At 49.0% G+C, this 14,806-nt stretch overlaps 3 protein-coding genes across 4 annotated transcripts; 1 reads left to right on the plus strand and 2 right to left on the minus strand.

Annotated features, from left to right (window-relative positions):
• Positions 1 to 521: 521 nt before the first annotated feature.
• On the plus strand, positions 522 to 4,014 carry LOC4326464 (uncharacterized). 2 transcript variants are annotated; one of them, XM_015789834.3, is made up of 7 exons: positions 522 to 785; positions 922 to 1,015; positions 1,120 to 1,271; positions 1,397 to 1,484; positions 1,584 to 2,866; positions 3,476 to 3,583; positions 3,685 to 4,014. In XM_015789834.3, the coding sequence occupies exons 1-7, from the start codon at positions 564 to 566 to the stop codon at positions 3,766 to 3,768; spliced, it is 2,031 nt and encodes a 676-aa protein (XP_015645320.1). In that variant the 5' UTR covers positions 522 to 563; the 3' UTR covers positions 3,769 to 4,014. The 2 variants fall into 2 exon arrangements, with proteins under 2 accessions (XP_015645320.1, XP_015645390.1); XM_015789904.3 differs by having other exon boundaries at positions 3,479 to 3,583.
• LOC107278092 (uncharacterized) lies at positions 3,948 to 4,493 on the minus strand. The gene has a single exon (XM_015790108.3). It carries the CDS (start codon positions 4,387 to 4,389, stop codon positions 4,171 to 4,173), a length of 219 nt encoding a protein of 72 aa, XP_015645594.1. The 5' UTR covers positions 4,390 to 4,493; the 3' UTR covers positions 3,948 to 4,170.
• A 267-nt stretch (positions 4,494 to 4,760) lies between these two features.
• On the minus strand, positions 4,761 to 7,024 carry LOC4326465 (non-specific phospholipase C6). Its single transcript, XM_015778489.3, has one exon. The coding sequence runs from the start codon at positions 6,651 to 6,653 to the stop codon at positions 5,010 to 5,012; it is 1,644 nt and encodes a 547-aa protein (XP_015633975.1). The 5' UTR covers positions 6,654 to 7,024; the 3' UTR covers positions 4,761 to 5,009.
• Positions 7,025 to 14,806: the final 7,782 nt, after the last annotated feature.

Genomic DNA, 14,806 nt, shown 5'->3' on the forward strand with positions numbered 1-14,806 from the left:
TATATTTGCATGTTGATTTGTTGAATTTAATAAATTATAGGTGTTGTTACAAGCTTGGATATATAGAAGGTATAGATGGCATCACGAAATTTGGTCAGTGTTTTTATACTTCTTAAAAAGAAGGGAGTGGTGGTTTTGGTGAATCTGTCACCGCCCCCACTCGCATTGTAAATTTTGCAAGTTAACCCCTAAACTTCTTATAATATTAAAGGAGATTAAATCTAAATGGATAGTCACATAAAAAATTAGAATAATATGAATATTTCCTATAGCAAAAGAATGGGTAACACATTAATACATTTTCTTTTATCTGTAGCAAAAACGGAAAGCCAAATGTCATAGCTGGTCTGGGCTGGACTAGGCTTTGTGATGGAACGGCCCATATAAAAGCCTCAGTCAGCTCGTGGGCGGCTTTTGGGCGCGACCCTTGCTTGTTTTGGCGCCAAGCGAACCAGATTTGGCGCCAAAATCCCCCCGCCCGCGCCGCTTCTTCTCCCTCCCTCCCGCCCGCGAATCCATTCAGACTGCAAACTCTGAGAGAGAGAGAGAGAGAGAGAGAGGCCATGCCCACACAGCACCTGACCTCTCGCCGCCACGCTGAGCTACTCCGCCATCTCCTCCTAGATGGCGGCGCCGCCGTGAAGGACCTCCGTCTCCGCCGTGTCGTCCCGCTCACCTCCGCGCCCCTTGACGACTCCTCCCCCGACCCGGCCGGCCCTGCTGCCAAATCTGGATCTGCAGAGACGACGCCGCCGGAGGCCCAAGACGGCCGGGAGCGAAAGCCGGTAAGTCTTCCCGACTCCCTTCATCTTCATCTTCATCTCAGACGCACAATAAAATTCGTTCTAGCTTAGCTTGGTGTTGGTGGCCATCTCATCTCATCTCATCTCATATGTGTTTTATCCGGGCGGGGCGGATTAGGTCGTCCAGCGGTCGAAGCTCGTGCACGCCCCGGCCTCCTTCGGCTACCGCCGCTTACTGCCTTTCCTCAACCAACTGACCAACACCAACCAAGGTAGTACTACAACAAACACCATTCTCCTCCTCCCAACTAAATTAAATGGCCCTTGTTTCTTCTTACCCCATTCCCTTCCCTTCCCTTGCGTTCGTGTGGTTCAGAATCAGAATGCCCTAGTGGCAAGGACAACTCCAAGATTGATGCATATGCCGAATCTGAATCTGAAGCTCAACCTGATCCTGTGCATTGCTCTATCAGCACCACCAAGGAAGAAATCAACATTTCCTCTTCTCATCTTTCAAGCACCAAGATGGTGAGTACTGTCTTTGATGTCTCCTTTTGGTCTCCCTTGTTATGCTATATTCAGCCAGATCTATTCCCATCTCCTCTTCTCTTCAAAATAACCTTGTATTAAAAATGTATGCATGTATGTTTCAGTGCCTTTCCCGGTGTCAGAGGTCCAGGTTTGTTCACCACCCCAGCTCATTTAGCTACAAGAGGATGCTGCCATTTGTTACGGAGAACGGTACGATCAGATGCATTCTCACATGACGCAACTGTCTACTTAGTTCAGGGTATCACATCGCCAATTTATCTCATCATGTGCTACTGTCTACTTTCTCAGAGATCACTTCTCAGGAAGGTCACAGGACCAAAATTCCAAGACTCGTACAAGAAAAGCAATCTTCAACGGATGAGAATCTTATCTTGACCACTGGACAGCATCACTTTGTTATGTCAGGAGACTCTGCTGAGGAATGCAAAACAGCTCAAGTCGAAAGATTAGTAGAAGAAAACGAATCAAAATCAGACAGGATTCATCCTCTTGGTGGAAGGCTGCTTCAGCCTGCTGTTTCTGAAGCCGCTCATCTAGAACTACAAGTCAGTACAGTTGAAGGGCAAAATCTCACACAGGAAAGAGTGCTAGCTTCAGATGCACACCTTCTATCTTCAGACAAGGGTGAGTGCACATTGAAATGGAATGATGTCCTGCCTGCTGGACAGCATCAGCCTGCTGCCTCAGAAGACTTCTCTGAAGAAAGCAACAAAGCAGGAGTTGAAGCAGTATTAGAAGAGAGGAAATCAGTTCCAGACGGAAATTCTGTTCTTGATGGCAGACAGCTTCAGACTTTTGTTTCAAAAGCTTCTCCTCCAGAAGGCACAGCTGAAATGCAGAAGGCCACACAAAAACAAGCAGTGACTTCAGATGGTGATGACGACCCTCTAGACTCCTGCAAGGGTGGATCTCTTGCCAAAGAGCAGCCTCTACTGCATGCTACAGAGTTGTCAGTAAAAGATAATGCTGAAGGTGATGAGGTACATCAATGCCAAAGCCCAGAGTTGGGAACTTCTGATGTTTGTTTTGGTGGTCCTACCAAGGTTGTAATACCATCAGTGAATTCCCACAATGCACTAGAGCAATGTGATTCTATGGCTTCTCTAGATGAACCGTTGCTTGATGTGGAGATGACATGCATTCCTTTGGACCCTTGTGCTACTGGTGTGCCCTACTCAGTGAAGGAAACGCCTGCTGGTGTTCTGTGCACGTCTGATCATTGTTCCACTGGCACACCCTTAACAGTGGAAGAAACCTCCAGTTCCGTTTCTGTTGTGCACATTGAGCCAATGTCAAGCAAAGTCAGCCCAGTACGGCAAAGAGGTTCCCCTTGTTTGGAAAAACGAGGCCTTTCCCCTAAGAAACTATCTCCAAAGAAAGGAATACTTAAGAGACATACAAGGGGGTGCAAGGGAATCTGCATGTGCTTGGACTGCAGCACATTCCGTTTACGTGCTGACCGAGCTTTTGAGTTCTCTAGGAAGCAGATGCAAGAGGCAGATGATATAATAGATAACTTACTAAAGGAGGTGTCAAGTCTTAGGAATCTCATGGAGAAATCTGCTGGCCAAGTAAGTGTGATCACTGGCACTTCACTTTTATTTTCTTGTCCTTACAATGATCAAATTTTATAGTACCCTTTTCCAAGGGAATGAAATGCTATCATCTTATTTTCCTGCTTGTCTTTTACATTAATCGTGCAACTTCATCAAATTTAAGCACTTGAGAGTCAAGATCAGGCTCTGTACATATCAATACATGGGGTGGTAGAATGTGATAAACTTTTAGCAATCCTTTTTGAGAGAACACAAACAAAATGGGGATATCTTCTCGTACATACGTGGAATTTCTTGTTTAGATCGATGATGCCTTGTATTACTATCTTGTCCAAATATATAAGTAGAAGAAGTTGGTAGGGATTGCTTTGTGCAGTGAACGTATATGTATCAGAATACATGCATATGTTCAGTAGACATGAATGGCAGAACGCGTTTGATGCCATAATTTATCATTTCTCACCAGGACCAAAATTTATGCTATCGTAATTAGGTTGTCTCTGGCTCTGTCAGTTCTTCCTGCATATTACTGATGGACACTTTCACTGCTTGAAGTATGTTGATTGAAATATGAAATTGAGAGAATCCTGAAATTGACAAAAAAACACTTTGGTTGAGTTGCAGCAGGAGACAAAGCAAACAGCCTGCCAGCGGGCGTCACAGGTGGAGGTGGTGGCCAGAGAGCGTCGTAGGCAGATGTTGATGGAGCTGAACTCACATTGCAGGATCCCTGTGAGTACTGTAGCTACCTGCTCTACCGATAATCAGCAATATTCGCTTTAACTAAAAGTAGTAGCAGTGGGAATTCATTTGTTTGACTGTGACTGACTCAGGGACCAAGGGTGAAATTTGCACAATATGTTGAAGAGAGGATGGCGTCGTCTCCATCACCTGATTCACCTAGCAGGAGAAGATAAACAGGGGAGGATGTGTCCTGTCTGATCTATCCAGCTTACCTGGTTAATTTTTGTGTAGTGCAGTGCAATACTCCTACTTGGTTAATGTGTTGTAGAGGGTGGGTGGTCTGTTTTTGGAGGAACAGCATGTCATGTGCATCCTTTGTTTGACAGAAAATGGAAGGACCATGTGCGTGGCGTACTAGATATATTAAATATTTATTATTACCACCAGTCCAGTGAAATAGTAGAATGATACTATCTATATACACAGTTTTGAGGGAATTCCGCTGTTTTTTTTTGTTTCTTTTTGTAGAAGTACAATATAACTAGTAAGTAGTAGTAGCAGCAAACATGCAAAGCGTAATATATAGAGGAGTGAATATGTATGAATGAATGAAAGAGAAAGAAGGGAGGGCTAGGCTAGCCGGCGTAGAGGTGGAGGCCGACGGCGACCATGAAGATGGCGCAGAAGGCGAAGAAGAGGAGGGCGTGGACGAAGATGGAGGCGACGCTGGTGCGCATGCTGTGGAACTCGGCGACGCGGCCGTTGCTCCCGGGGATCTGGCACAGCAACCCCGGCGTCAGCAGCACGAACAAGACCAACGCGATCAGCACTGGACCCCAATCACCAGACCCCATCTTCTTCTTCTTCTCAGGCTTACTAATTCCTTGTAGGCTACTAGCTGTTGCTGAGCAGTGTGCACTGCACTTTCACTTCACTTCACTCTGGTATATATGCTGTGCTGGCTGCTACAAGTACAGGTGCAAGAAGAACAAATCATCTACAAGTATATGCTTATTGCTGGACCTGGACGATCGATAGATGCATGAATCAAATGGCCGGCCTGCCCTGACAAGTACGCCTGCTAGTACTAAATCGTGGAGTAAGAAATTGTTGAGGCCGGCGCTGGACGGCATATCCAATTGCAACTTAGGTACGTATGGTATAGGGACAACAATCTCAAGGACAGCTTCGTATCCTCCAAGGCACCAGATAGCAGGCCCAGACATAAAATATAAGGGATGTGTAGTATTCATTAAGTAATCTTTCATAAAAAAGAAACATGAGCAAAGGCCACCCATCCCTCGGTCCCTCTCTGGGCTGAAAATCTGTGTGATATATATATGATCATCGATATACAGTAATTAAACTAATGGAGTACTCCAGTAGTAAGTATATGGGTAGGGGATTGGATTAGCTAAGGTAGGTAATTAATTAAATTAATAAAGAGACTAGTTTAGTGTACTACAGTAGGTAACTAAGGGCAGCAGGTGGTTGCAGTAGTGAGGGATGGTCTCATGGTTACAATGGCGGAGTCGTTTGCACCTAAGCGTTTGGCCCGCTTGCTGGCCTCCAGGAAACTTTTGACGGCTCGCCTCACATACGCATCCGCCTGCTTCACCGTCATCGTCATTCTCGACTCGTACTCCTGTGCGAAGCTTGACAGCATGTAGTCGCCGTTGAGGAAGGCCGCCAGCTGCACCAGCTCGCGCTGGAAGTCCGACAGCCATCCTCCGTCTTCTTTCTTGGTCGACGACGACGAGGAAGATGGCGGCGGGATCTCCGGCAATGTCTCCGGGCAATCCGTCCTTGGCTCGTCCAGGTCCGTGAAGAGGTGCTCGAAGGTGCCCGCCCACGCATCCCTCCTGGTGAGGAAGTCGGAGCTGAGGTTGAATATCTTCTTGATGGTGGCCGGGATGGAGGAGTGCTCGTACTCGGACGTGGGCGTTGGCCCTCCCGGCGGCCTCCCCACCACCGTCCCTTTCCTGATCCACGGCGACACCATGATGGTGGGCACCCTGACGCCGAGGCGGTCGAACCTGAAGAAGAAGGGCAGCGGGCCACGGATGGCGTCGGGGCTGGGGACGCCGACATTGGGCGGCGGGACGTGGTCGTAGAAGCCGCCGTGCTCGTCGTAGGTGATGATGAGCAGTGTGTGGTTCCACTGCGGGCCCGCCCGCAGCGCCTCGTAGACGTCCTTGACCAGCCTCTGGCCGTTGGCGACGTCGTGCGCCGGGTGGTCGTCGTCGGCGGGCGTGCCGGTGAGGTCGAAGTAGCGTGGCTCGATGACGGAGAGCGCCGGGAGGAGGCCCCTGCGGGCGTGGTCGCGGAAGGCGGCGTCGTAGCGGCGGAAGGTGCCGCGGGCGGCGTTGGCGACGGTGCGGAGGCGGCGGTAGAAGAGGGTGGTGGGGATGGTCTTGAAGTAGACCCGGTAGTCGAGGGCGTCGGCGGCGAGGGAGTCAAAGATGGTGCGCTGCGGGTAGCCGCGGAGGAGGTTCCACTTGTCGTGGGCGACGGCGCCGTGGGAGGTGGCGGAGTAGAGGAACAGCCGGTTGGGCTGCGTGGGCCCCGGGATGGAGGAGAACCAGCGGTCGAACACCGCGAAGGAGGAGGCCAGCGCGGAGAAGGCCGGGAGCCGCGACGGGGTGAACCCCCGCATGACGGCGTCGGTCAGGAGCGCGCTCACGGAGACGGCGCTGCGGACGAAGCCCGACATGTCTGAGGGGGAGGCGGCGGCGCCAGTAGAGTCATTGGGTCGGAACCCCAGCAGCTGCTCGAGGACGTCCTCGAAGGCGTGGGCGGGGTCGTCGGGGACGACGAGGTCGGCGTCGGGGGAGACGCAGTGGAGGAGGGAGTCGGCTGGACCTGGTCCTGGAGCCGGGTTGCACTCTGCGCCGGTGAGGCCGTCGATGGGGAGGCCCAGCAGCCGCTGCATCCACCCCAGCATGTGGTCGAACGACCGGTTCTCCAGCGCCAACACCACCACGTTCTTTATCTTGGAATCCCCATTGGAATTGGGTGCCTGTGCCAGCATTAGGAAGAGCAGCAACAGCCGCCGACCCATGGCGCCGGAATGCCCGTGCTGCTGGAGATGCCGTCGGTGAGGAGAGAGCGGCCACATTACTAGCTAGTGGTGTGGAGTACCAAGTACAACAAGCTAGAGAAAAAGAAAATAAAAGATGGCGGTGGATCGATCACTTCACTAGTACAGCTGCATGCGCTGGCTTCATTTGGCGCCACTCACCACCTGCTCGTGTCACCCACTGCCAAGTGCTACTGTCGATGTTTCTACCTTCTCGCTTAATAACAATCACGATTTCTGTATTAAGTAAATACTCTCTCTATCCCATAGTATAAGGGATTTCATATAGATATGACGCATTCTAATAGAATAGATAGAGTGATGTATTTCTAATAGAATAGATCTGTATAGATAAACTATTATAGAGTGATGTATTTTATGTTATTAATTCTAGTACAATATATCTTATTTATTCTTTATACTCCATCTGTCCCAAAATATAAGGAATTTTGAGTGGATGAGACGTATTCTAGTACTATAAATCTGGACATATTTACTGTCTAGATTTGAAATATTAAAATGCGCCATAATCAACTAAAACTCCTTATATTTATAGACAGAGAGAGTAACTATTTAAATGGTACGTAAGAAACAACACGAGATGAACTCATAAAAATACTTCCCCACTGCCGCTTCCTTTAGGGAGCAATGTTGTTCTAGCCTTGCATATGGATGTGGTGGCGACAGCCGAATCGATTATGTATGTACTCCGGCGAAGTTTGTTGTGTTGTGCCGTTTGAAGATGCAGTGGCCCTGTAGTTACGCTGCATGTGACAGGTACAAACAAACTGGCCGACCTACATATGTCAAACAGATTGCCCGCCGTTGTTGGTTCACGGGCTTATTGAGATGGGATTGGGAAGCTGCCCACCCGTTCTCTCGTTAATTGTTGCTCCTATTATGTACAAGTATTAGCTATCTGCCTATCTCTATCTCAGAGACTCAGACTGAGTTCCTGCTTCTGTTCTTTGTTTCAGAGCTGGTACTTAGAAACCTGAGTTTTATTCTCAGCCCCTGTTTGGATCCCCTCAAATTTTTCATCCTGTCATATCGAACGTTTGAACACTGTATGAAGTATTAAATATAGGCTAAAAAATAACTAATTACCAAATTACGACTAATTTATGAGACAAATCTTTTAATCCTAATTGCTCCATGATTTGATAATGTGGCTACAGTAAATATTTGCTAATGATGGATTAATTAGGCTTAATAAATTCATCTCACGGTTTACTTACGGATTCTGTAATTAGTTTTTTTATCAGTGTCCGAACACCCCATACGACACCCTATATAATATTCGATGTGACACGCCAAAACTTTACACTCCTGATCTAAACACCCTCTGAATGTCTGAGACAGTGCCCACTCTGTGCTATAAACTTTGTGAGTGAGTTTTTACCCAGCGCTCCCCCCGTTTGGGCTTTCAATATAAGCTGGGTCTCTGACCTCTCTAAAAAAAGGTATGTATTACAACTTAATTGATAAAACAATTACATTACTTATACAAGTAGTTGTAGAAAATACTACATCCATCTAAAAATGACGAACGTCATAAAAAAGCAAAGGGAGGATCATGTGTTGTCATTGATAAAAAAAAGTAGATTAAAAATGTTCAATCCGATTTACCCCATCAACTATCGTAAAAAGATAGATATACCCTCCTCAACTATGGTATGTACAGGGATGCACGTGGGCCGGGTTAACCCATGTACCCAGCGACCCAGCCCACGATACATGGGGTCAAAACCTCGTGGGCTTATCCATGAAATTTCATGGGTCATCATGGGCTGACCCTTCTGTTAGGTTACACATCACAGTACCAGGCACCAGCTGCGCCGCTGCCGCCTCACACTCCGCCCGTCCGCTCCAGCGCTCTACCCCTCCACCGCGTCGCCCAATCTTTGTTCAATATTGAGTGATATTTATAGCTGTAATTCTAAAAGAGTGTCAAAATCTACCAAATTATTAACTTATTTTGTTTGAATAATAAGTACGTTAATGATGCATGTTTTCTAGCTGCTCATTTGATGCATCATGCTTGCTGATGATTTAGATGTGTTGATGGATAGAGTCTTCTGTGCCTGGAGAATCGTTAATGGGTTGACCCATAGTGGCACCGTGGGTCAGCAAGTCAGGACTCAGCGTGGGTCGCGAGTGACCCATGGCCTGTAATTCATTACCCTGGGTAACATGGGTTAGACCGTGGGTTGACCCAGCCCGGCCCACGTGCATCCCTAAATTATTGATATGAGATGACTTTACACCCCTTATATTTTTAAACATGACAAAATAACCCTTTAGCCGAATGCAAGAAAGTTTCACCTCCTATCTGGTGACGATCAGTCCACATGGTAGCGGCGTGGCAGTCAGTTAGCTGTTTCACTCTTCTCTCCCCCTTCCCCTCTTGCTCTTCACATGTCGCATTACTTCCCCACGGTTGGGTGCAAGTTGTTTCGCTGCCAGATCGATCAGTGCCAGCCCCAGGGCCCGGGCAGGGCGAGCAGTGCGGCTGCGCCGAGGTGCCCCATCTCAGTATGTATGTGTATTGTTGTTTCCATCACTAACTTAATCGCTATTATTTCCTTGAAAACATATACTACCTCAGTCCCAGAACATAAAAAGTTTTAGAGTTGGACACGATTATTAAGAAAATAGGTAGAAGTGAGTGGTGGATGCTTATGATTAGATGAGTATAGGAGGTAGGTGGGAAAAATGAATGGTGGAGGATTGTAATTGGTTGGGAAGAGAATGTTGGTGGAGAAGTTGTTATATTTTGGGACAAATCTTGAGAGTTAAAAGTTATTATATTTTGGGACGGAGGAAATATTATGCTTAAAAATTTACAGTAGTACTATTTTGGAGCTATGGTAATATCAGGTTGAGTCGATTGGATTATACAAATTATAGCTTTGTTTTTTACAATAGTACTTTAAAAATAATTATACGGACGATGGTACTTTAAAAAATAATTAGTGTGGCTAATTGTAAAACATGTAGCTAATATTTCTAAACTATATACTCCCTCTATTTCGAGTTAATTTGTCATTCTAGATGTTATAAGCCAAACATTTTAATCTTTCACCATTAGTTTCTATAAACCCACATATATAGTTTTACATTAATTAATTATAAGAATCAATATTGTCGACGGGGGATACCCGTAGACCGGATATAGAGGGTAGTGGGGTATGCTGTTACGAGGATCTACGTAATACGACATCAAGCAGACAGAAAACAAAGATTATACTGGTTCAGGCCCCTTGATAGGTAATAGCCCTAAACCAGTTGATATGGGATTATATAATGGAAACCACAGATTACAGAAGGAGAAGCAGAACTCGATGATACCAATGAGATCGTAGTCGAGTTGATTCGACTAGATCACCTGGCGACTTGGCTTCAACTCCGTAGGCTGTGGTGGATGTGCTGACTATGAGATTTGATCCCTTAGGTCCTCCCGGGGGTCCCTTTTATATCGCAGGTTAACTGGTCTCCAAGTAGGACTCGGAGACATCGGACTCGGCACGATAAAATGATGACCCAGTTCTGTCCGAGTAGGACTCCTTCCATCTGTGAACTCCATGATGAATTTCCTTAACGTATGCCGAAAACGTCCGTATACGCGTATGTATGACGTATATCGAAGGGTAGAGGGTATACCTTACCCGTAACCCTGACAGTAGCCCCCGACTTCTGCTTAAATGAACTCGTGTAATCGATCGTGACTTCTGATGTCGAGGTTGTTGTCGTTCTCGGTGTGAGGACCGAGGGATAAGAAGTGATTGACAACGCCCAGTGAAGCTCAACGGTCATGAGTGAATTTAAATTGAAGTCCGAAAAACTGCCACGCGTAACGGACCCAGAAATTTCCGGCGGCAATCTCTCTCCTTTCCTTGGAATTTGCACCGTCGGAAATGCGACTATTTAAGGGAGTTTTGGGGATCCAATTTGAAGTCCGCTGGTTGTGAAAAAACTCTCCAGCCTCCAAGCGTTCCTCGTCTTCTCTGCTTCAGCAAAAACCCTAGCTAGCTCATCTCGGTCCTTTCTCCGGCGATCCCCGGCGGCAATGGACCTTGACAAGTCTACCTCCACCAGCGCATCGCTGAAGAAGCTACAGGAGGATGGCGCCCTTCCCGGTCGTGGGACCATGGAGAGAGAAGCAGGAGGTACTGAACCCCAACATGTCCTGGGTCGCATGGTTGAGATCGAGGACTATATTCTTTGTGATTTTCTTCCTCCGCCTTCTGAATTTCTTCTCTTGGTCTTGAATTTCTACGGCCTTTCCTTGCTCCATTTGAACCCCAATTCCATCGCCTTCCTCAGTATCTTTTCGCATCTTTGTGAGGCCTACATTGGGGTAGAGCCGTTTCTTGACCTCTTCCGCTTTTACTATGAGTTGCGCTGGATGGAACCTAAAAAGGTGTCCGGGTGTGTCGGTTTCCGGTTTCGGGATGGCCTGAAGTCGCGATACATCCCCTTCCAGTGCCCCTTATCTCACAGCAAATGGCGGGGGAGGTGGTTCTATCTTCAGATAGAAGATTCGGATCCGGTCTTCATTGTTCCAACGGAGCAACCAGACAAGATTTCACCTTGGACCGCCAAACCCGCCTTGACCCCGTCCCTCCAATTTTTATCGATCCCATTGATGACCTCCGAGTACGGGGGTTGTCGGGGTATGAAGTCGCTGCCGACTTCATTGGTAGGCGGATTCAGCCGCTCCAGGCTCGAGCCCACCCAGCCTTTGACTATTCTGGGCTAGAGGATGCGACCCGGGTTTCTCCTCGGGGTATTTTTCTTGTAGTTAAATTGACTCCCTTATGTGCGTGTTCCTCCTGACTTATCGGATTCTGGTCTCGATCTACAGGCTTGAACAGCACAACCGTGGAGCACCGCGTCGGCCAATTGATGGTCAGCGGCCCGACAACGGCGAGCGACGTCCCCGTCCCCCGTTGCGAGAGAGGGGCAGCCGAACGTGAAGCTGCCATCAATGTAAGTGTACTCAGCGGCCCTTTTGCATTTTTCTTCCGGGATCGCATTGTGACTTTATGAAGCGTAGGCTCTCCCTCTGACTGATATCATCAGGCCGCTCGTGGACCATCAGGTGGCGGCGTCGCTGAAGGAGAAAATCGCCAAGGAGGCGTCTGACACTGCTGCCGCTGCTGCCACAACGAGTGGCGGCAACGCTCCGAAAAAGGGGAGGAAATTCTCCTCTGTGATCGGACATCGTCGAAAGACACCCACCCTCTCGGTAAGTTCTCCTTGTCCTTCATCGCGTAGTCGGGAAACTTCCTCCTCATATCATGCCCGTTATACTCCAGGCCTCGGATGCGTCCCCCCCACCTCCACGACGGCAGCGGCTTGTGACGCTTGGTGAGAAGTAAGTGGGTGAACTTTGAGGTTTTATCACTTCATCGAGCTCTTGCAGCATGTCTCAATTGTAGCCTTTCACAGGGCGGCGCGGGTGAAAGCGGCGCAAGATGGGTCCGGAGGGACTTCCAGCGCGTCCCCTACTATGGCCTCGACAGATGTCGTGGTCGTACCCAGGAGCCGCGAGGTGACGCCGAGTGGCCCAGCCAGCGATCTCGCGGCTGGTCGGGGTCCGCCGACTGCCGTCCTCACATGGGAGGAGCTCCAGGTCGAGATGGGGCACCTCCTCGAGGCTGGTGCTCGCGGTGTTAGCCGCGAGATCGTGGAGGCGAGGGCGACGACGGCATCGTCGGCGAATGAGCGCACCGACCGGCTGGCGCGTGATCTGGCGGAGGTTCACGAGGACCTCCAGAAGATGAGGGAACTGGTGGCCGGCAACGAGCGACAACGGCAGGGGCTCGAGCACCGCATGTCGGAGCTCGAGAACAACTTGTCGGAAATACGTGGCTCGTTGCGGGTCACCTACACTAGTCTGCACCAACTCACCGGGGAGTGTGGTATCAAGTCCATCATTCCGGTGAATCCCGATGAGTTCTCGCTGACGACTTCGCTTGCGGAGCTGGCGATGGCGATGGAGGCGATCCCCTCCAAGCACGCGGCCATGATCAGAGAGGAGACGCCCAACGAGATCTATACCGGGGCGTGCCATGTCCTTGCGTGTGTGAGGCTGGTGCACCCTGAACTCGATCTGCGGAAGATCTTGGATCAGGGGGCGGCTAGCGACGCGCGCAAGGATGTGATGAAAGAAGTCGGCGATCTGGGGGAGTCTGTCCTCCCGCTTTTTGAAGAGTAGGATTTTGGCTCTTTTGTACTCTTTAGTCATGCTTTGTAAAACTCTCATTGGTTCCAACTGCCTTTGTGTGTGCAGTTATCACCTTGGCTTTCTTCAGCATTTTGATCTTGAGTACTTTGTTGTCGTATGTAGAGATGTTGATGTCGAGGATGTCCAGCAGCGCGGGCAGCCTGAGCTGCCAGTGATCGTTCCGATACTTGCGTTCGAGCCACATGTGCTGGATGGCGACGTAGCTCAAAATTCACCTGTGGAAACGGGTATGGCGACGACTCCCTTAGGTTGGTTGTCTTTGTTTTCATCTCCTTTACTCTTCCGTCTGGATCGACTTGATCTGCTGTATTCTCGGAAGAGAAGAGCAGTTTGACTTAGTCGTTTCCATACTGAGCAGACCTCGAGAGTGTGCTTGCTGACCAGGATCGTCGCATCCAGTATTAGAGGACGAAGTTTGAGGTCGCGAAACTCGAGAGGACTATGCTGGAAGTGAAGAAGGACCAGGCCGTGGAGACACTCCGGGGTCGCGCTGTGTGGTTCAACTCGTATCTGAAGAGTTGCTGCACCTCCATGTCAAGAGTATGTAGAGAGCTCCGAGTACCCCGTGGGGATCCCGAGGAATCGGCGGCTGGATACATCTCGTGGCTGAATGGGGCCTGTGCCCAGCTCGAAGGCATCGACCAGCGTATCGACGAGGCCCTGAAGCAGGAGTGTCGTCGATCGAGCCGATATGCCGGGGGGCATGTGTTGGCTTGCATACGACATCATCGCCCGCAGCTGCACCTCGAGTTCCTCTACGAAGGGTATTCTCGTTCTCGAAGAACTCCTACGGAGATAGATGGCCTGGCGAGGTCGATGGCACCGCTGGCGGAGAAGGTCTTCCAGTCCATGGACTGGCGTTGGCCTTCCTGGTAGTCTCCGTGTCCTGTGACAAATGTCTTAGGAAAAAGTGTAATATAATTTTGGATTTTTGTGGAATTGTAAGAAGTACTTGTGAAATAGAAAAGAAATCTATCTAACTAAGCTTTCTTACTCTGGATGTAGCGTGTATGAGTGTCTTCTCACTTCGTGACTTCGATCAGTCGTTTGAGTTATACACTCTCCCTAGCCCCCAGCCTTATCATCGGAGAATTCGTCTCGGAAGATAAGGCTCTTAGACCTTTGACCTGCCTCGGTTGAACAAGCACTGATCCTAGCCCCCAGCCGTGAAGTTGGAAAGTTAATTTCCGATTACACGGCTTGGTTAATACGCACGGCGAGAACTCTTACACGACTAGATCTTACATGGTCTTTCATCTCTACAGGATCCGACAAGGCCTTATCGGCTCTGGGCGTCCCCAGCCGAAGTTCCCTTAGGTTCCTTGGAGGCCTTGTCAAGACGGCGTAAAGGGACATGAGGATAGGTTTCAACGCTAGGTGTCATCTGGGTAAGGGATCATCGGGAAGGAACACTTTGATTGTAGTTTGTACCTGAAAATAGGCTTTATTGAAGCTGTAAGATGTCTTACAAGTATGGATACTATTGATTTATACATAGAATTTACGTAATTGATTAATGTTCCAGGAATTTGCCAACTCGCGACCATCGCCGTCTGCAATTTTGAATGCGCCTGGCTGCAGAACTTGTGTGATCGTGTACGGTCCTTCCCATTTGGGTGAGAGCTTGTTTCGCCCTGCTTGACTTTGAACCCGTCGGAGGACGTAGTCGCCGATCGAAAGTGTGCGTGCTCGGATGCGTTTCTCGTAGTAGCGGTGAAGGGCCTGTTGGTAGCTGGCTGCTCGAACGACAACTCGTTCGCGATGTTCTTCGAGTAGATTCACATCGTCATTTCGCTGCTCCTCCTGATTCTCATCGGAGTACTTATGTGCTCGTGTACTTTGGTATCGTAGCTTGGTGGGGAGCATAGCCTCTGAGCCGTACACGAGGAAGAAGGGTGTCTCCTTGTTAGACGTTGTCGGTGTGGTACGCACGGCCCAT

Source organism: Oryza sativa, chromosome 1, assembly GCF_034140825.1.
Source record: "Oryza sativa Japonica Group chromosome 1, ASM3414082v1".
Classification (NCBI taxonomy): Eukaryota; Viridiplantae; Streptophyta; class Magnoliopsida; order Poales; family Poaceae; genus Oryza; species Oryza sativa.